This window comes from Anastrepha ludens, chromosome 6 (assembly GCF_028408465.1).
Source record: "Anastrepha ludens isolate Willacy chromosome 6, idAnaLude1.1, whole genome shotgun sequence".
Taxonomy (NCBI): domain Eukaryota; kingdom Metazoa; phylum Arthropoda; class Insecta; order Diptera; family Tephritidae; genus Anastrepha; species Anastrepha ludens.
In genome coordinates, this window is record NC_071502.1 from 44570141 (window position 1) to 44592559 (window position 22419).

The 22419-nt window shown below is 34.7% G+C and overlaps 1 protein-coding gene across 14 annotated transcripts in view; it reads left to right on the top strand.

Moving 5' to 3' along the window:
• LOC128867594 (high affinity cAMP-specific and IBMX-insensitive 3',5'-cyclic phosphodiesterase 8) overlaps positions 1-22419 on the top strand; it is a 422601-nt gene that overhangs the window by 363284 nt on the left and 36898 nt on the right. For all 14 annotated transcript variants that reach the window (XM_054108968.1, XM_054108970.1, XM_054108973.1 and 11 more), the window contains 3 exons: positions 18662-18718; positions 18890-19089; positions 19430-19489. In XM_054108968.1, coding sequence (XP_053964943.1) covers positions 18662-18718; positions 18890-19089; positions 19430-19489 — 317 coding nt within the window. The remainder of the gene's footprint in view (positions 1-18661; positions 18719-18889; positions 19090-19429; positions 19490-22419) is intronic.

Genomic DNA, 22419 nt, shown 5'->3' on the forward strand with positions numbered 1-22419 from the left:
CACGGTGACTCGATCAATTCTTAATGATTTGCCATGAAAAGTTAAAAAAAAAGTTTCTCAAATGCTGCACTATTAGATACAGTCTGTCTAAAGGAAGTGTGGCTAGCAAACTTCAAACTTAAAGTTCCGCTGCTAAATAGGAGTATCCCTTTCGCGTTGTAAAGGGTGGTTAAGTTTCAAGGGCCGGTGTGGATTTTGAATAAAATACAATTCTGTTAGGAAATTATTATCATTTCTCTTTATTATGATAATATTGATATAGCTGAATTACGTATGGAATAAAATATCGGCCAAATAGTCGCCGCAGCCTCGGCAGCACACCTCCATCCGATGGTCCAAATTTTCGTTCGCGCTGAGGCATAATGAAGGTTCTATCCCGTTAATGTGCCGAATTATCTCATCCTTTAGCTCTTGAATTGTTGCTGGCTTATCGACGTACACCTTTTCTTTCAAATACTCCCAAAGAAAGAAGTCCAACGGTGTCAAATCACATGATCTTGGCGGCCAATTGACATCGCCGTGACGTGACATTATTCGGCCATCAAATTTTTCGCGCAAAAAAGCCATTGTTTCGTTAGCTGTGTGCCAAGTGGCACCGTCCTGTTGAAACCACATATCGTCCACATCCGTATCTTCCAATTCGGGCCACAAAAAGTTCGTTATCATCTCACGATTGCGAACACAATTCACAGTAACTGCCTGACCAGCCTCATTTTGGAAAAAATACGGCCCATAAACCGCACCAAACAGTCACTCTTTGTGGGTGCATTGGTTTTTCGGTAATCACTTTTGGATTATCATTCGCCCAAATGCGGCAATTCTGCTTATTGACGAATCCACTGAGGTGAAAATGTGCCTCATCACTGAAGATGAAGTGCGCGATATGCATTTTGATTTGAACGCCCGTTTTCATAATGAGCCTGAATAACTTTAACGCGTTGCTCGATTGTATATCTTTACATGGTTCAAATTGAGTTGGTCTGAAATTGGCAAATGTCAAATGAAATGCAGAAAAAACTTTACGTTTAGGTGTGGTTCACATTCGACATCGGCCCTTGAAATTTGACCACACTTTATTATTTGCTAGTTTTGTAAGAAATTTAGAAAGCGTACGCTGTTTTTACGAAATAAATTTCGCAGAAGTAAAACGATTTGATGCAGTATTCTTTTGTAAACACCTGAAAGGTCCAAAAAGGTCACGTGCATCTGCAGCGAATTATTTGAAGAAGGCGAAGACGTTCATAAATAAATGGGTGCAATGGTATACCAAAGTTAAAAGCTTTGTTAAAAACGACTTCCCCGGACCAGGTAAAACAAGAAACCTCTTCAAAGTAAGAACAAAAGATAATTTTTTTTTTTCGTGGCGAAGCCGAAATTGACGTTGCGTAAAGTTGAAGCAGTTTTAAGGAAAAGTGGCATTAATGTGTCCAAAGACACGATTTGAGGGCGTTCACCATCAGAAGACGTCAAATTCCGGGGCACATTGAAAAAATCGCTGCATTCATTGTCACACATTTAAAAAAAAACACTTGCATGCGCTAATACAAATACACAAAAGAATTAGGCAATTGCTACTCCGAAAAAGAATTTGGCCGTGTATTTGTGCTTACTGCCAATTTGAATGCAGTTTTGATGAATAAAATTTACCAAACACAACCATCAGCTGAAGGATGTTTGAAAGAAGTAGAAAATATTTGGGCAATGGTTAAGTAAAAACCTAAAGGAAAACAAATAAATAGGGTCAAACCGTTATCAAAGCAATTTCTTCTGATTTGAAGCCGATTACCTCCACAGCTTGTGCAGAAATCAGCTGCATACAATGCAGTTTATGAGAATCGAACTGGCGAAGAATTTCTAAGCGGTCGCGCTTCTATTAGAAAAACTGTATATGGAAGTGGACTTAATAAAATAGCACTATCTGTATCGCCAAACAAACTTATTAAAAACATGATTTTTTTGAGCGAATTAACCTTTACACTATCTTAAGGTATTAAGGCATCAATTAAAGCATCTTTTTTGTCTTTAATCTCTACAGTGGCCTAATTCCTTAAACTTCCTTTTTAAATGTTGACACTCAACAAAGCTCTTTATTTCAACCAAATAACATCACGGTAGGTGGGATTTAACGCAGGATGCGCTAAAATTTAGCCACCTAATTTTTGCGTTAAAAAATGCCCCGTTCTGTTGGCTTCAACTGAGCGAAGAGCTGAGCCAACAGATAATTCTGCAGATATTCCAAACAGAAAAAAACACAGTAGTTGCCACCACATTCCTCTCCTTCACCATTTTTTTAGCCCTTGGAGGTACACATGTGGGGTTAAATTCTTTGGACAACCAACATTAAGATTACTGGCTTTAGAGTCGCCAAAGCTGTATGGTAAATTCCGATGGCCTCCCACAGAAGTGAAATGCCTGATGGTTATACGCACACTGAGAAAAGGTTAAAGTTGCGAGAACTAATTATATTTGTAATAGTTTTCGATTTTTAATAATGCTTATGAACTATGTATTAACAAAGTTTGGCCAGCATTACCACGCGCTTTGCAATTAGTGAAGCCCTTCTACGTTGAGTAAAACCGGATATTATGTTGAAGGGGGGTTGTATGAGTTTGGTATTCATGAATAAATATTTCGAAGACAGCGAAGTCACATGTGCACAAAGGAATTTGTACTCTATATGAGATTAAATGGCGATGCACTCCTAATGTTACCTTACCTAACTTAAAAAATTAATTCTCAGCATCAATCTGTTCTCCCAAACAAAGATACTGTAGATTATTTTTCGGTAATTTAGCCAGTAATTATATGCACAATCGCTTAGCACATGCGCACACTAGGCTTAACAGCATCTGCCTCTCATATTTGGAGCAGGAAGGCACTGATCCATGCTTTACAAGCAGCAGCCTGGTTACTGATGTCGTAGCTTTGGATTTGATTGGCTATGAAAGAAACATGAATATTTTTCATTAATAATTTCATTTAATTGAGTTTTATGTCTGACCTTAGAATAGCCCATTCTGTTAACCTAATTTTTCAGTACATTGGCGCGAGTTTCTGCACTTATCGCACCAATGACAACTTGGATTTGATATTTCAATTCTTGAATAGTCTCTTTGGGTTACCGGGGCGCCCAAAAAAAAAAAACAGTCAATGAAGTCAAATTGCAGTTTTTAGGCACCCAATTAACATTACCATATCAGCGAATTAGTCGTTGTTAGATTTTTATGCTACTCAACTTTGTTCAATCTAAAAAATACCCATTTCGTAAATATCTAACCATAAACTAAATCTCCAGCTAATTATATTACGATTGTTTTTTAAGTAAGTAAAGTAAAAAAAACATTTAGAATTCCCTTAATTCCCTAGTTCCCTAAATGGCGGTCAATAAATTAACGCGTAAGTCTGCCCTCTAACACACACTTTGTCTAGGTGCTTGGACTTGTCTCTTAAGGGGGGAAGCTGGTCTAGAGCGCAAAAAATGGGCATATTTTATGAATTTATTTTGACTCAACAAAGGAATCAATCGAAAATCTGTGAAATAGGTTTAATAATATAGCTTTCATGGTACAAATACAAAATTTTTCGTCTGATTTTATTTCAAAATGGCCGCTGCCCAGCAGTTCTCCTAAGGCGCCTTTTTTTCTAGTGGGTCCATTGCCGAAGACGTAAACTCCTTAATTTTTGTCCTGGATCAAAAAATAAAATTTTTTTAGTTTCTATATAACAACAGAAAGAGACGTACGTAGGATTTTTTCGATATTTTGTTTTTTTGCGAAATGGTGCACGTTTGAACAAAAAGTTACAATTTTCACTATAAAGAACGACATAAAATTGTTGATTAAAAAAAAAAACTATGTAATATAAATAAAAAATCCTACGTACGTCTCCGGAGAAAGGTATTTCGAATGTATTGTCAAAATTTCGTAAGAATCGGTAAAGATTTGTTCGAGTTATGTCTTCGGCCAATTTAAAAAAAGTGATTTCGAGAAAAACGCGTTTAAAGTTGTAAGTAGCGTTCGGGGCATACCTGCGAGGCACTGCCGTCGAATGAAAAATTTGGGCATTTAGACATTTTTGCTGGCATCCCTCATTTGGTATATTATTTCTAAGACCCTAAAGCACCTTTTAAGACAAAAAAAAAATTTTTCGATTTTTTCAAAATTCTAGACCAGCTTCCCCCCTTAAGGGGACAGATACCTGTAAACGGCCATATTTTCCCTGATCTTCATTAAAATTATTTAAAATGAAGAAGTCAATTTATTTTTTTCAAAATTGGCATACAGTCTATTTATACATTAAAATATTATAAATTTTTTTTTTTTTTTTTTATCATTTAAAATGGCGGATGTACACTCAATTCTTCCAGGAAGGTCGCAGCGGGGCATTGCAGCATCGGCTTCAGTGACCTGAATACAAAAGACCAAAAACTTTTTTGTTAATTTATGTAATATCTATATGAATTAACAATAAATGAAAAAAAAAATTTCACGGAATAAAATTCTTATAAAATAGGAATTTTGGGGCGAATTTTCCTACTATTTTTGCTTCGAAAAAATTATTTTTTCGAAAAATGTTCGAATTGTAAATTCACATAGAAACTAATATCATAAAAAAAATTTTGCACAATTTTAAGGAGATCGGTCAATAACTTTTCGAGTTATCGCGTACGCCAATTCGAAAAATATAGTTTTGAGAAAAACGCGACTAAAGTTTGAATACAACGTAACTATACCTCTCCCAGCGCTCGAACGCAAAGAATAGAGTCGTCACTGTTGACGATCTATAATATAAGAAATACTTAAATTTACGTTCTAAAATTTTGTTGGCATATTCTTAAAGGATTATATTAACATTTTATGAAAGAAACATTTTTTTTTCGAAATTTTACAAGTACCTTTCCCCTTAACGAAATGTGAAGTTAGTAAAAATAACTCGTATTGTTCTAATGTGGCAACGAAAAATTTATTAGCAAAATAAACAGATCCAATAAATTACTTGCAACTACAAAAGTTTTTCCAACTCTTTCCCAAAATGGTTCTCATAAAAAAATAATTTATTTCGTTGAGCACAATAAAGATCACTTAAATGGGCAGTAAAAAGATTGTTCGCGCTGCTAAATATAAAATATTGTGAAATGCTCGTTAAGTATTTATTGAGTGTAAACAAAAGTTAGGAATTACCTAAACAAACGTCATTCGCCAATTCAGCTTGGTTCACTCAACATTGGGCTAGCACTCACTTGACGAGTGCACATTGCTAATAAATGCGAATACTCTGAATTGTTTATAAAAATTATAAATAACAAAACTAAAAGTGAATTTTTCGCTCTTGTTCAAACCCATAATCGTTTCAACATTTCAAAAAATGTCTGTTCAGCGCGTTTTGTTTATGGTCGCCGATTGCTGACTGAATGGTAGGGTTGAAAAAATCAGACTTAGAATTTAATCTCTCCCGTACTAACTGACCGGAAGTTAACATTCATCCGAAAGTTCGCTAATTAAGCGTGTTTGAGAGGTGTATATAGAGGTGTATATCTTTTAAACCACATAAAAGGTCGTATCCATACTAGTGGCCGCCATGGTATTGCTTAATTGGAAAGCTTACTTTGTGGTCTTCGGGGTGAGCGCAATGTGATAGTCGATTATCGTCCATTTTCGCGGACTGTATATCCTTGTAGCCGTTTACCCCTTGCGCTGAAAATTAATTTACAAGAACCGGTGACTATATCGTGTAAACGAATTTTAGAGTATAACGAGCCCGTGCTTGGAGTGATTTCTACTATTAAAGATTTTAGCTGAGTGTTTTTCACAAAAGCATATAGTCGCAATATTTAAATCGATATAAATAAAAGTAATAATATTTTAAAGAATTTTATTCATAATTTTGTGGAGTGTGATATATTTCAAAACAATCAGGAATGTCCAGTGCCATAAAACGTTTTGTGCATTCCCATGCAAATTCACTGCGTTTATTCCATTTCGTGTATGCCTGACATCTTCGTTGGGGCTTTTTTTTACTTTGTGTACAAGGAATTTTTCTGTTTTGCTAACAAACGCAATGGCGTATTATCTAAAGAAGTTCTTCCGCATGTTGAGCATTCAGGAATACTAACATTTAGTAGAATTTCTTTTGCAATGTCCAGCCGAAATTTTGAAAATGGATATTTCATGAATGAATAAGTCAAAGAACAAGTGGACGTGTCTGAAATTTTGTTTTGGTCGTATTTGAAAAGCTCCCTCACTTCACTCAGTAACGACTGCAAGTTTCATAATGAGATTTTCATAACTTTTCGATTTATATTCAAACATGCACAGTGGACCAGTGAAAATCAATGCAAAATACTGCAAAATATACGATATTTTTTACTGAAGAAACTTAATATCAAAATTTTCGACATTAATTGGAATAGATTTTAAGACTATCAGTTTCTCACATTTTTCCACTTTATATACCTATATAATTGGCGCTTACACCATTTTGGTTCTGGATGTTTGGCCGAGCTCCTCCTCCTATTTGTGGTGTGCGTCTTGATGTAGTTCCACAAATGGAGGGACCTACAGTTTCAAGCCGATTCCGAACGGCAGATATTTTTATGAGGAGCTTTTTCAAGGCAGAAATAAACTCGGAGGCTTGCCATTGCCTGCCGAGGGGCGACAGCTGTGAGAAAAAACTTTTCCTGCATTTTAGTCTTTCACCGAGATTCGAACCAACATTCTGGCTCTGAAATCCGAATGGTAGTCACGCACCAACCCATTCGGCTACGGCGACCGCTTCACGCCCTTTTAAAAAGAGTTCATCCAAGTATTTTTTCACTTTACTTCCTATTATACTCGCACTGAAACCTACGAACTAAGCAATTTTCAGCAAAATTTACGACAATGTTCAAAAGAACTTGACATCGAATCGCTCATTTGTTCTGCAACCAGAAGAGCGCTCACATCTTTTTGGCGGTCTTGCTCCTTTTACTACGCATACTAAGAGAGTTGAAGGTCCTTTTCGTAATGCTGCTGTCGTCGTAGGTGTCCAAACCATCTCAGCTGCTGAACTTTAACGAAGCGCGTTTTATTTGAGCTGATATCAGTCGGTCTCATTATCGTATCTGATTCTGTATGACCCATCAGCTGTCCTTACTGGTCCATATATCTTTATTATTAGAATTTTATGTTCAAAGCGGAGAAGGTAGTTCTTTATCTTGGATGTCAGTAGCCATGCTTCGTAGCCGTATGTTGCTACTGATTTTATTAGCGTCCGATAGGTTTGTTGCTTACACGACCTCGATAGTAATTTATTTTTGGGAAGCTTCAGGTGAGCAAAATAACTTACATTAGCGCCTTGTAGTCTATCACTAGGTATTTAAAACTCTCCACTTTGTGAAACGGACCCACCTACAGGTTGTCATATCGTGTGGCGCTTAAAGACCTAACGAAGTATTTTGTCTTATCGATATTAACTTCAAGGCCGACTAGCTTTACTGCTATCAGCTCCAGCGTACAGGCAGCAGGTATGCGTTTGTTTCTCGCAACGATGGCAAGGTCGCCAGCATAGCCGCAGATCTGAATGCTTTTCCTGAAAATGGTAGCTCCAGCGTAGATATCGCCGATTACAAAATATAAAACTAGGTTAAATATGACGGTAGAGAGTGTGTCCCCTTGTTTCACATCATCATTCTGTAAACGCGAAAAGAAAAAATATGGAATTGATTACTCTGGCAAAAGGCAAATATTTATTAGCGGCTTTCATTAGTCCTATGTGTTTAAATCTTAAATTATTATTTACGGGGCAAATATTTTTAGTGTGAAGTATATCATTAAACATATGACTCCTAATAGGGATCAACGGTGTTTGCTTGTAAATCTACATCATATAAATTTCTCTTGAAATCTGCATACTTAAAATGCTTCTTGTCTACTAGCCTGCAAAAAACTAGTCCTCGGCAACCTCTCCACAGGTGCATATGTATGTATGTAGTTAATAGCCGATAGCAATCACAGACTAGGATACCATGGTAAATCTCTTTATTTATTTATTGCTATAAGGTGGCACAAAAATTTTATTCTTAAATAAAAACAAAATGATTTTGTGTAATGAAAATACTTACTTTGACCTTAACACGCGCGCTACTTGTCTGTTTGTATACTTTGTTAAGTGTCAGATATGGCTCATTAGCAAAAAATACAAATCCTATATCCTATATAAGGGGATTAATTTTGCGCCACCTTGTATTTAACATGTGGTAACAACGCCGCGAAAATATAAAACTTTTGCTATGACTTACTTTGTTCGGATGATAAGAAGCATGCCGCTGAATAACGAGAAATGGTTTTACAGTCACGCAAATTCACAAAAATAGAAGAAAACGTTAAGTGGAGGTAGGGAGGTAGGCCTTTATTTCAGTTGTTAATGATTTTAATATATTTAATGGTAATGGCAACACGCTCACCTCTCTGGTAACTTGAATTCTCCGAGTGAATGCTTGGAGTGATGCTTAAAACTCCTTGGTTTACATATATTAAATTTGACTTAAAATTTAAATGTATTATTTTTAAGCGACTCGGTTGTGAATTATGCCTTAGCAACTAAATCTTTGCCTTATTGGCACTTTTTTTAAGGATCTTTGCCTTATTGGGTATTGTGTTACGTTTTGTAATACTTTCTTTCGGAGGAGCACTTGAAAAGAATTATTTATACCCTTTTTCCTTGACAATACAAAGCATTGGATTTCACCAAGAAAAGGCAAATAAAAAGGAAATAACAAAATCCTTTAATCATCCTATTCTTTGGAAATTCGTTGCGCTGCTGTCAAACAAAAGTTGGGGTGTACGAGCGCGAAAGTTACAGAAATGGGAAAATAAAGAGTGAGACCACTGCGAAGCCTATTAAATGAAAAGAATTCGAAAGGTAAAATTTGATGATTTAAAATATGAAACAACTTCCATGTATAACTATAGGTTTGCATACTTGCGTGTATATAAATGTGTGCGTATGTATTTGTATGCAGACATGAAGCAAGCTTAGCTTTTAACAGAAGTTGTAAGGGAAAAACTTGAGCGCGAAATAATTTATTATAATGCGATTTTATTTTGGCCTAACTGTGTAAGCTTTATATGTATGCATGCAAGAATGATAACTGAGGCGTTTACTTTGTACGTATGTTTGTATGTATTTGATAATATAAGTGCGTACATTAGACCGGGGCGACTGTTTTGACGCTTAGTGATATAATATTAAGACTGTTTTACAAATCGCCGGAGCAAAAGTGTAAAAAATAAATTTAGAAACATGGTTCAAAAACATTGGTAAAAGTTAAAAAAGTTTTAAATATTCGCTACTTTCCTGATTTTAACAAACTTGCACCATTTTTTCAAGTAAAATTGGTGTTGATTCAAACAAATTATACATTTTTACTAATATTGATTCCATAACGGGTACTTGATCTTCAGAAAATAAGTTACAGTTACAGTCTAGTTTTTCATATAAAATTGCATATCTAACTTATTCTTTTAATTGACCTGTAAATATATATATATATATATATATATAATTGGCGCCTACACCCTTTTTCGGGTGTTTGGCCTAACTCCTCCTCCTAATTTATGGTGTGCGTCTTGATGTTTTTCCACAAATGGAGGAACCTACAGTTTCAAGCCGACTCTGAACGGCAGATATTTTTTTATGAAGAGCTTTTTCATGGCAGAAGTATCATTGCCATTACCTGCCGAGGGGCGACTGCTATTAGAAAACACTTTTTCTTAATTTTGATCTTTCACCGAGACTCGAACCGACGTTCTCTCTGTGAATTGCGAATGGTAAACCCTGTATATCATTGAAATCTGATAATCAAATGCATTAATTAACATTTTTCTGCCCTAAAAATATCTGAAAAAACACTTCTCACAAAATGACACCTCGAAAGCAAATACATATACAATTAAGGGGTTATATACAGTTAGAAGGCTGAAAATTCGCTTTTTGTTGTTTTATTGTTAATAAAAACAAAATATTTATCGGTGAGAAAAAATCGATTAATTACTAAAAAATATATTTAAGAAGCTCGTGTTAAAATTTGAGACTAATCGGTTTAGCCGTTTTCGAGCTAAACTTTGAAAACAGCATTTTGAGAAAAACTCGTTTAAAGTTCGAAAAGCACTTTACGTAATTAGGATATAATTTTTTTCCAAATTTGCGTGTAGCTTTGAAAATATTCACCGGAACGATAATAAATTGTCTGTGTGTATTCTTAAATATATGTACATTAAAAAAAATCGCTTTTTTGAAAATTCTAACTGCACTCACTTTATCACTTGACAAATGAAGAAGGAAGAACCGAGAGCTTACTGAGGCTTTCTGAAACGCCTAAAAGACTTTTCACAGAAGTATTAACGAGGCACTGGACTATTGGCTATTTAGCCGTCAGGCGGAGATCCACATACTATACATATATGTTAGAGCTGCGGAGTTAGGGAAGGCGTTCTCAGAATAAATGCTCTGCGATTCGAGGAATACGCTTCAAATTTCTAAAGAACCACTTTTTTTAAGAATACGAAGAGTTCAGGCACAGACTCGTAAGGCAACTGATTGGATTTGGATTGGCCAAAAAATCTGAATAGTTTACTGATATTGGCCTGCATAAAATGTTGCACTCTGAAAAAATTGGATTTAGGTAATGAGTTCAGCGGGAACTGTTTCGTTTTTATTTCATTCGGTCATTATTTCCTTTCCTTTCCTTTCCTTTCCTTTCCTTTCCTTTCCTTTCCTTTCCTTTCCTTTCCTTTCCTTTCCTTTCCTTTCCTTTCCTTTCCTTTCCTTTCCTTTCCTTTCCTTTCCTTTCCTTTCCTTTCCTTTGCTTTTGCATTTTTATTTTTTTGTTTCCATACATTCGAGTGCCTATTTTAAAGTTCTTTATTGTTTTGCAATACAAATGAGGTGTTTGTTTTCCTAGACTCTCTATAGTAGCTGCAGTTGAGAAAAATGGATAAAATGTGCAACATCGTCAGGAGAAAAAATTATTAAAAATCAAATAGATTTCTAACAACTTCAAACTTGCATTTTATTTAGAACTACTTAATTTGCTAATTAAAACTAAATACAAAAAACTACATACAAAACATTTTTCGAGAAAGTCTTAATAAAACCGAGAGATCATAATCAAACGTTGTTGCTCAATCCACAATACCTATATATACCCATATATATTTTTTACAATCACTGACAGCTTTTATTGAGTGTTTGGCCGGCTGTTTGGTCACAGCAGAAATACGCTCGGAAGTTTGCCATTGCTCGTCTACACTATATACCTTTATAACAAGTCTTATGAACGTTGAAAAAAAAGAAAACAAAAAAAAAACAATAAAAATAAACTGGACATAATTTAGATATGGTATCCTTCGTCGCGGGTTGTATAAAATAAATTCACACGCTCGAAATTAATATCCGGTACTTTCTTTCATTTGTGCAACGACATGAATTGTGCGTATATTAATGTATATAATTTCTCCGCCTGCAAATCAGCCCTCCCTAGTACATGTATGTAGATATATGTATGTATACATAAAAGCATATGTTCGTCTGAGAGTGGTTGTAAGCTTGCATGTTCATAAATAATACTTGATTTACCCTATACCTTTGGGCAAAGTCGTAAAGTATTACGGCTAAATTGAAAATGCTCACTAAAGATATCAAAATTGAAGCCTTAAAATATTCGCTTTTCGCTGAAATTGGCATTGGTGGCTTTTGTTAGGATTTCCATAGGTCTCACTGTCATGCTTGACGGGGATAATAAAGCGGCTCGATAGATTAATAAAACGTTAAGGTTTTGTTTACTATCTCACAGTAATAAAATACGTATTGTATTATATAATAAAGGCTATCAAGTGAATATGAAAAAGGAGATTAGAATAAAGCAGTCATATTAATAGCAAACTGTTAGTTTTTATATTATAAAGATCAAAGTATATAAGTAAAATTTTATCGTACACTAATTGCATATAATTATGGTAAAAAACAATATCGTAAAACTAATTAGAATAATTAATCTTAATATTAAAATAGTGTAGTGTACAATACCTTAACGGCCAAACTTCCAATGAACCTCAGCAGGCATTGGCAATCATCTGCGTGCATTTCTCCCATTCGGAGGTAAGATAAAAGCGTGTGTGCCTCCTTTTTAGAGCAACTTCAAGATATGCACCACCAATTAAAAAAAAAGTCCGGCCAACAAATACTTGAAAAACGATATGCCAAATGCGCCAATCAATCCTAGTCCCATTTTACCTGCATATGCCAATACTTATCCATAATAAAAATGTTCATTTTTAACAGAATCATTTTTTGCTTATATGAAGTGCGTTTCAAAACTATTAGCACAGGGGCATATTGATAAGTTTTGACAATTTATTTATTTCCTTTTTTTTAATTTTCGTATGAAAACCAATTTTCGTATGAAAAACATACTTGTATAAATCCAAATTTCAAACTTAAAGCAAATCGCAAAACAAAAAGTCGAAAAATCGTCATCAAAATTTAACGCTTTCTATCAGATTTTTTTTTTGTATTTCAAGTATGCAATTTTATAGTCCATGAAAGTGCAAGTTTGAAGCAAGTTGAAAATTGGGTTGATTTTTAACAACAAACAAAAGTTGGTAAGAAGTTAAAAAAGGTTTTATTGAAAAAGGTGGTACTGATGGATTTTCATTTCTTAAAAACTTGTTACTCCTTCCACTATACTTCTCTGTAATAGCCGTTAATGCTACTATAGGCAGAAAGCCACCATAATATAAAGTGTCACTCTAGAAATAACCACAAGCCCCAATAAAACTGCAATAGTGCTTCCAAATAATGCTATTTAAGTATCATAAATAATAAATATAAAACTGTGCAACAAAGTCCATCGCCTTCGAAAATAACAAGGCTTCGCCGAGCGATCAATATAAATAGATTGGCGAAATAATAGTTTTCATATACCTATGAAATGAGACTTTTTTCAATTTCAAACGTTTATTAACAAAAAATGGTTACAAATTTAATGTTCAAAATTATAGCCATCGCCAGCGACACATTTTTCCCATCTCTTAGGATGCCGCGCCAAAAAAATTGGCCGTCTTTGGCAGCAAACCAATCATCGAGCCATTTTTCGCCTTCTTCGTGAGAATTGAAGCGCTGCTCGGAAAGTGCGTGCCCATGGATGCAAACAAATGATATTCGGAAGGCGCCAAGTCTGATTAGAAAGCCGCGTGCACCAGCGGTTCCCAATCGTACGCCTCCACCAATTCCCGGGTCTCTCTTATTCGTGTGGCGGTGCATGTGGCGGTGCATTGTCATCGAGAAAAATTACTTTGTGAGTCCGATCGGCATATTCTGGGCGTTTTCGGTGTATAACGCTGTTCAAATCGGCCAATTGTCGTTGGTAGCGTGCATCGTCAACTGTTTCACCTGGTTTTAATAGCTCGTACCAAATCATACCACGCTGATCCAAGAAAACACACAGCATTGTCTTGCGACCGAAGCGATTTGGTTTGGCCGTTGTTTTTGGCTTGTGGCCAGGCGAACCATACGATCGTTTACGCTTGGGATTGGAGAAATACACCCATTTTTCATCACCCGTAACGATTCGCTGCAAAAGAGACTTCCTTTTGAACCAGGAGAAGCGTTTTTCTTCAATTGATAACAGAAAATCAACGATGTCCGCAAATCGTAGTTTGAAGGCACGAAATTCGACATTTTTAAGAGCGACAAAAATGCATTGTTGTATGAAACGTAACAAACAATGAACAATATTCAGTTCAGTTGACAGATGACTGACGAAAAAAAAAGACATTTGGGAAGGTTTAAAAATACTCCTAGCGACATCTATGGACTAATAGCTGAAAGTCCCATTTCATAGGTATATGAGCATATATGAAGTTTACGTCAGAATTTTTTTTCAGAAGAGGTTAAAGTATATTCCTTCTTAGAATGAAATGACTTACGAAGTCACAAAACTCATGCATTTGAGATAATTTTTTATAGAATACTGCAAAAAATATTTCGGTAGAACACATAATTAATACGAGATACTAAGAATAAAAAATTAATAGAACCTAAACGGTTCTTGCGCAATGTATTGTAGTATTAATGTGACATATCGAATGCACGTACTTACTTCTGCTTGTATGCAAAGAAGAATTTGACCAAAAATTAAATTACTCATACGCCCTGCAGCTCCGGCACTCTCTTAACAAATCCACGCTACCCAAATACTCCTCGCAAAGAATATTATTTCATAGAAATTGAATATAAACTAAATGAAGCTGTCTAATAATATATATATATATATCAAGCTTGTTTTTATTACACTCAGCTATAATTCGAGTAGTTTCAAGGCAGATAATTAGAACAAAATGCATAAATTTAAAATTTAAGGATGTGTCACTCCATATGCTGACTATATACTTACACACATATGTATATTACATAAGTATAAAGAGACAAAAAACAACAAATACGAGTTTGCACTTTAAAGTTAAGACCCATTTAAAATTGCAAACATAAACTGAAAACTGTGGGATTAAAAAACGCATCGTTTTTATGTCAGTGCGCAGAATACACCATTATCGATTTTTCATAAATTTCAATTTGGGAAGTGGAAGTCACTGCCACTATAACTGTTTCATAACTTTGAACTGTCATAAAAAGTAGTAAACAATTTACAATAAAACAGAAGTTGGCAGAAAATTACTAACTGGAAGTGTATTCAGCTATATAAGGTAGATGGCGAAGCTACTAAGAAATAGGCGAACAAAAGTAGTGTTGGAGTAACAGATGCCTAAGACAAAAAAGTGGAGGAGGGTAGTAGGTATGAAGAATAAAGAAAAATTTCAGACAGTAATTTTATCAATGTCAGAAAAGTATAAATAAAAATTGGTATGTGAAGCGCTTCAAATTGAAATTGACTGCTTGACACTAAGCGAATTTCAAGGAAGAAGTTTCACACACAAACTAAACTTCGGCAGTAGGAGTATGAATAAATATTTGAGAAAAAGTAAAAGAAATACATTGTTATTTGCCCTTACTTAGAATGTTACTATAGCAGAAGCCGTAGCCCGATGGGTCGGTATGTGAGTGCAATTCAGTAGTGCCCGAACTCGAAACCCCGGATAAGAAACACCGAAGGATAGAAAATGTTTTTTTCTAATAGCGGTCGCTTCCCGCCAGGCAATGATAAGCTTCCGAGAGCACTTCTGCCATGAAATCACTCTTCATGAAAAACCATCTGTCATTCGGAATCGGCTTGAAACTGTAGGTCCCGCCATTTGTCGAACAACATCAAGACGCACACTACAAATAGGAGGAGGAGCTCGGTCAAACACCCAAAAAAAGGGTGTACGCGCCAATTATGTACATATATGTATATATAAAGGATTATACGCGAAATTGTTGCGAAGCCTCCATTTTAGACATAATAGGGTGAAGGAATACCACAATTTTCAATAAAAATATAATGAATAAATTCCAAAAAAATTTTCAAATTTGAATTTAGAACAATGAATTGAACAGGAAGGGCCCTGTATTGCGGTTCAGAACAAAAATGTTTCATTTCGGCAAATTGTGGCTTACTGAAGAGAATAGCCCAATGATAGAAAGAAGATTGCGCCCATCAGAGTTTTTCCCGTTTTTCCGAGTTGTGCAGTATTGCCAACCATTTGCTCTTCGCAATAAATGTAGTGATTTTTTATACCGAAAATGCGAAAATTTTGAAGTTTCGTGTTTGTTTCTTTTTTTTTAAATTAACGCTACCGATACTTTAAGTAAAAAAAAAACTGTATTATTATACGAGAGAAGGTTAAAAAAGGCCACTCTGAGAAGATTTTAGTGCTAATGAAAATTAGTTGGTTCTTCTAACATTTGATAATTTGAAAGTGAGAATTTAATTGCTTTTTCCATTAAGGTTATGCAAGAATATTATGTGTCCCTCTCTCAAGCCTTCTTAAGATTCGCAACCTTTTTACACATTTTAAAAGGCGTTTGAATTTACTGAATGCAGATTAAAACCATAGAGGTGTAATCGTTTCTTCCGGCCATCAATCCTTAGTGGGACATAGAGCATCAAGAGGTGTATTCATTGTAAAAATATGCCACAAAATACCAGAAAATACTAAAGAAACCACACTAACATTTTTACAAAAAGAGTACCTTATCTAGTTACATAACCTCAAATATAGCAAATAAGTCGTTCCCTTAACAAAAAAGTTTCGCTTAACAAAAAAAACGCATAAATGAAATTGTACATAAGCATAACACATTTATTTAAAAAAAACGCAAATTTAAAGACAATTTGTCACGCATGCAAAGTTCTTTAAGTAACTTAATAAAAATGTGGTGTTTTATTTTCTTTAAATGGGCATTTTAGTGCGTTTTTATATCCAGAGCTAGGCAGCACTGCAGTAGCGAGAGAGAGAGATTTGAGTGCCGAAAGCAGAAGAACACCAACAACACCTGCAATCGCGGGCAATGCCACCAGATGTTAGAAAAACGAAAAGCTAAATAAAACTGAGTGAATTATTTAACTAATTCCTAAAAAAATGTATATTTTGCAAAATTATAAACATTAAATTTTAATTAGAACAGCCTAGAAAAATGTCATGAAGAAAGAACTAAAGCTCCGAGACTAAATAACAAAACAAAATTCTAAATCAAGTTACGAAAATGCTAATTTGGCCATACTGGAGCTAAAATCACGTAACTCGTTGTCAAATTTGCTGAGAGCAAAGTAACGGGACCACGATAGGTGCCATCTGATTATTCTTGCCATCATGGGAATAGCCGAAGCATGAAGTTAGTTACAAATGTAATCCTAGGCAAATAAATGAAAAAACGACTAAGGAAGATTAAATTCGTTGCGTCCCGAACTTTATATACCCGAGCACGGGTGGTAATTTAATTTCATCTTTCTCTTACTTTTGGGATTCAAACAAACACGCAGACACAGAGAGTTATATATATGTAGCTTGTAACGTCTGACGGACGCACAGAAGCCTAGTCTTAACGTATGAAAAATAGTGCATGGTTTTATCCGATCTCAATAATATTTATATCGTAGTTAAATGAGGTGGATAAATTGCACAACAAAATAAGCACCAAGTTTAGGCAAGTTTTATTAAATTGTTATCGAGATACACGCATTCATCCAAAAAATGGGCGTGGCATCACCCATTTCTCAAAATTTTTTCTTGCATTATACTTTCTGTTTTTTGTTTTTTTTTGGATATAACACTTTCTCCTTTTAAGTAAATTTGCATTATTTATAACACAGGTATTACGTTTTTCACTTTTTTTTTAATTTCCGTTTTATGAAAATTGGGTGTAGTTATTGACCGATTTTACCCATTTTTAATGCCTAATATGTGCATCAACTTCATTGAAAAATATTAATTTCGGCTCCAGGCAGACAGATAGACCTGGCTAAATCGACTGCTCTCGCTATCCTGAGCATTTGGGTTTATAACAGGTGGCGCAAAATTAATCAATTATGGAAAGATTTATAATATTTGCAAATATCGTCCTACGGCAATCATATTTGGCACTTGTGAGCTAGACAGCTGCAGCATACAAACAGACAAGCAATGGAGCACGCAAGGGTCAAAATAAAGATTTCCGTCATTCAAAATAACTTTTTTTTTTTAGTAAAAAGTTGAATGGTTAATTTTGCGCCATTCGATTAATTTTGCGCCACCCGATTAATTTTGCGCCACCCTCTATATACCTATACTTGTATCAATTCATTTATTGATGCTGTTACGTCCAACTGAGCGCGTGTATAAAAAAATGTTGCTTGCCTCCCGACATCTTAGAATGCAAAAAAAACAATAACAAAGAGGCAAACCTCTCGTAATTACATCTAATATACATATGAATGTATGTGCAAAATTAGTTAAACAATGTGCTAACCACTTAAATACCAAACTTTTTAAAATATTTCAAAGTTTTAATCCTCACAATCACTTCACCTCTGCATATTTTAAGCGCAAATATTAATGTGTCTCCAAAATCTCTCACTTAAGTGTAACAAAAGTGTTGAATCCTCTTTAAGATACGAACTAAATAATTTTAAAATATTTATGTAGTCATCGCGCAGTGACCACGCAAAGCACATGGCCCACTGGCTAACTGCTGAGCGAACTTATAATTTATATTCGTATAAAATGCCAACATGAAAACGGATATAATAATTTATGCACTGACTAGCTGGCTCAATATATCCTTTTCACACACAAGTACACACAAACTTACTCACGTACATTGTTGATGTAAGTCTCCTACTGCTTGTGCTCTGCTAAAAGCATTTTAAATGCGTAACTTAAGCTACGAGCATAGAAAACTGAATGGATTTGCCATGATACCAAATTCAATTTGTGTGGTATTTTGTTGCCAAAGCAAGGAGCTAAAGTATACTTTGGACCAATACTTATGTAGATACATAGACGCTCGTACATATGTATGCACATATGTACTTACATATACTTCTACTTGTTATACTCGCACTGCTGTTGAAAACTAAAATCGTAAACAAAAGCCAACAAATACTCTAAATACGTACATATATTTTCCTTGTAATTTTAATTAACCACAAAAATTTAAGTTTCATTTCAAAAAAGTATATTTTCTTTTTATTTTCTCTTATTTGCAGCGATCTCTCATGGACGTGAAATTTCCAACCGTATTACCACCGAATCCCCAACTTAAGGTAAATGCATGCAATCGACTTTCACTCTGTACAGCATGGCTATAAATTTACCCTTCAAATAATATAAAAATTAATATATATATTTTTTTTATGTAATAAAACTATTTGTGTCACCATTGAGGTATTAAATTTTATTAAGTACTTACCTCTGTTCAATTTTCACGCATGCAGGCTTTATTGGTTTTCCACAAGTCGGACAATATCTGCGAAGTGGTGACGGAGGCATGCCATCGACAGCAACTCGATGTGACGGTGGCGCGCACAAAAGAGGGTGCCCTCGAGACTTTGTCCAGCACAAGTGAGGAGTTTTATCATTTGATTATAATTGATGCACGCTCCACAAAGCATTTGGATGCTGAGTATATAGCCAGGTGGGTGATAAATGATGTAACGTAAGGTTGCTTTCACATACATGCATACATACACACATATATACATATGTACATACATACATACATATATGCATATACTATAAATAAACACACATTCACATACATTTAAGTAAGAAAAGAAATATGTCGCTCTACCTTGCTCGCAGCTACTCTTACTTCGTTGTGCCAATAGCTTACAGAGCTCCCATAGTTAAGCGACCTTGACTTTTGAGCTGCAGCATTTATCAGCACAATTGAACAATAGAGCTGTTGTTGGACATTTTTTCTGATTTCTTGCAATTGATTAATACTCGCTTGTCTACCTCTTCCATTTCTTTAGATCCATACGCCATACAAAAGGTCATCATTTTACGACAATAATTGCTGTGGTTAAAAAGAGGTAAGTGCAAGGCTTTGAAATTTCATTTCAGTTATTTTGAATTCATCGATTTTTAAAGCCGTAGCTAAGGCACTCAAATAATTTTACTATATATTTTATATGAGCATTTTTTTATCATTTATACAGCGCTTGAAAGAACTATAGCTTCAGCCACTTTTTTTTCAATTTTCATTAATTTTTCATAAAAACGTAGTTCATTCTACAATAAATGTCATCTACACCAAAGTTTCAAGCGTTACACAAAATTAAAAAAAAAAATTCGAAAACATTTCATCAAAATTCTAAAGTTTTTTATAAGATGTTCAACAAAAAGAAATTAAGTACGCAGTTTTATAGACCATTGCATTTTACTATAATAAGGGACAATAATTTTTGATGATTTTTCCCCCGCTGTTGGGCTGTTGGGCATAAAAAATATCTTTCATCACAACTAGAATTTTGAGCTACTTAAAATTCCACTTTATTAAACTAAAATTCTGAGTGAAAAGTTAAAATTTTTATGAAAAATACTGTGTTAATTTTTCATACATTTTGTGCAAAGTCTCTAACTTATAACTCATGGGCTGAAAAGTGCGGAGCCTAACAAAGAAAACACTTTATTGTTCAAAATTAGCTTTATTCATCAACGTAATTTCTATCAAGAATAACGCAATCATTCCAGCGCCGTTGCAACATCTCAATACCACTTTTTCAGAACCGATTTATCTTTTGCCTAAAAATTGGTCTCAGTTTCAGCGGGTCAGTTTTTATGTGTCGGGTCAAAAATCCAACGCATAACCAGCTATCCTGGGGGCTTCGCCTTCTCACGTCGGCTCGCTCTCGAACGGGTGTTCGGAAACTATCCAGAGTATACTTGGGCTAATCCCGGAAGTTGTGAGCTGCTTGAACCATATGAAGAAGAATCGTGTTGGCCACTCCCAAGTGAATGGCTATCAGTAACTCTCCCCACTGGCGTGGACTTCTACATATGGAACCATCCTCCTTTATTACCATCACTAAATTGTTCACATCGCAATAGTCCAGCAATAAGTTGCCTTTTTAATGCAAAAAAATAATTTTTCAGCGGACAAAATCCCCTATCACTGCATAGACACTTGTTTCCACTCAGCTTCATTAGTAGAAAACTAAAGTTCCGCCTACAGTGACAAGCAAAAACTCGCATTGCTTCAGACTTTAGGCATATGGAGGACGTTTAAAACGATACGAGATTAGATGCTCTTCGAGCGATTTCTTCGGTTTGTATCTTCTCCGAACCTACATATTTTAGTACAAGTTTTTCGAATGCTGCGTAGATTAACTCAATTGCCTAGCTTTAAAGCTGTACGTCTCGTTTTGGCTTGAATAAATTTTTCCTTTTTTGTATCATTGATTTTTCTGGGCTTTCATATAAATATTACATTCCTTTGGTGGTATTTTTCCTTGCTTTGTCAGAAACTTAAACTCGATACTACAATCCATTTTCTCCCTTACTCTTACTTTCTTCTTGACTGACTTGATTACTCGACGATATCAGAATGTGAAAATAAAAATATGTACAAATTGTCACTGCTGATTTGGGCGCTTCCTAAGATTTGATTGCTTTTAATGAAATTACCATTTGAGCTGACAAAAATTGTAAAATAAAAGCCAGAAATAAGCAAATAAATGAAAATGCTACCTCACTCATTCAATTTAAATTAAACTAAATATGCTTATATACTTTACTCAAAGTCTTCCCTTTACTTTTCGTAAAGTTCTAAAAAGTTTGTTTAATTATGTTTTTATAACCAAAATACAAGAGCTTACACAAGAATAAAATAGGCATAATGTCTATACATATTTAATATTTGGCCATATTGTTTTTTTAATTAATTAATTTTTTTTATAAAAATATATTTCACTCTACAACATAAACCACGTAAATCTAAGTTTCAAAGTGCGTAGAAAATTTTCAAACATTCATCCAATTTCCTTCAAAATTTTACACTTTTTACTCAAATTAAAAAAAATATTGGTATTCAGTTGTATATATTGTACATATATGTATATATCATTGGCGCGTACACCCTTTTTGGGTATTTGGCCGAGCTCCTCCTCCTATTTGTGGTGTGCGTCTTGTTGTTGTTCCACAAATGGAGGGATCTACAGTTTCAAGCCGACTCCGAACGGCAGATATTTTTTATGAGGAGTTTTTTTTTTCAGTTCAGTTGTATAGCCTATTCAATTCTGGTATAATAAAGTGCAAATATAAAGTGGCTCAAAACTCGCGTTGATTTTTGGTAATTTTTTTCCCGGTGTTGCACATTTTCCCAATATAAAGAAATTTCGTGCATACGCTCCTACCCCAGTTTTATTTAAGAACACATGCCGTGAACACAACTTCTTGTCTTTATACGTTCCCTAATTCGCTCTCAGTTGTAAAAAAGTTTAAATAATATGATGCTAAAAAATACAAAAGTTGAACGAACATGTTCAACACCCCCAGTCTGCTTTTATGGCTTTTACGTGCAACTTGTTGCATTCAACCTTGAAAATGCCGAAATAGCAACAGGTAACTAATTTTAACTACTATTTACTTAACACCTGCCTGATTTCGCAGCTTTTGAAATCAAATAAATTGTTAAATGAAAGATAGCACGCGTTTATAAATTGACTTTTTAGAAGTCATAAGTTTCTAATTGCCGTGAGGTGGTGAAATGTTGCGTTAAAATATGCATGTGTGTGATCTTATATATGCTCCGATTTGTGTGAGTGCACACTAAAGAAACGATTTCTCGTTGAAAATGCAATTAACAAGTCACAGACGTATTACTTTACTCTGTTTTCCTTAAAACTTTTCATCAACTTGGAAGTTAAATGCGCGGTAAATCACATAAGTTACCAAAGGCAACCCGCAGCGCCATTAGTATTTAATATACAAAAGCGTAAAAAAAAGTAATATTGGAATTAGA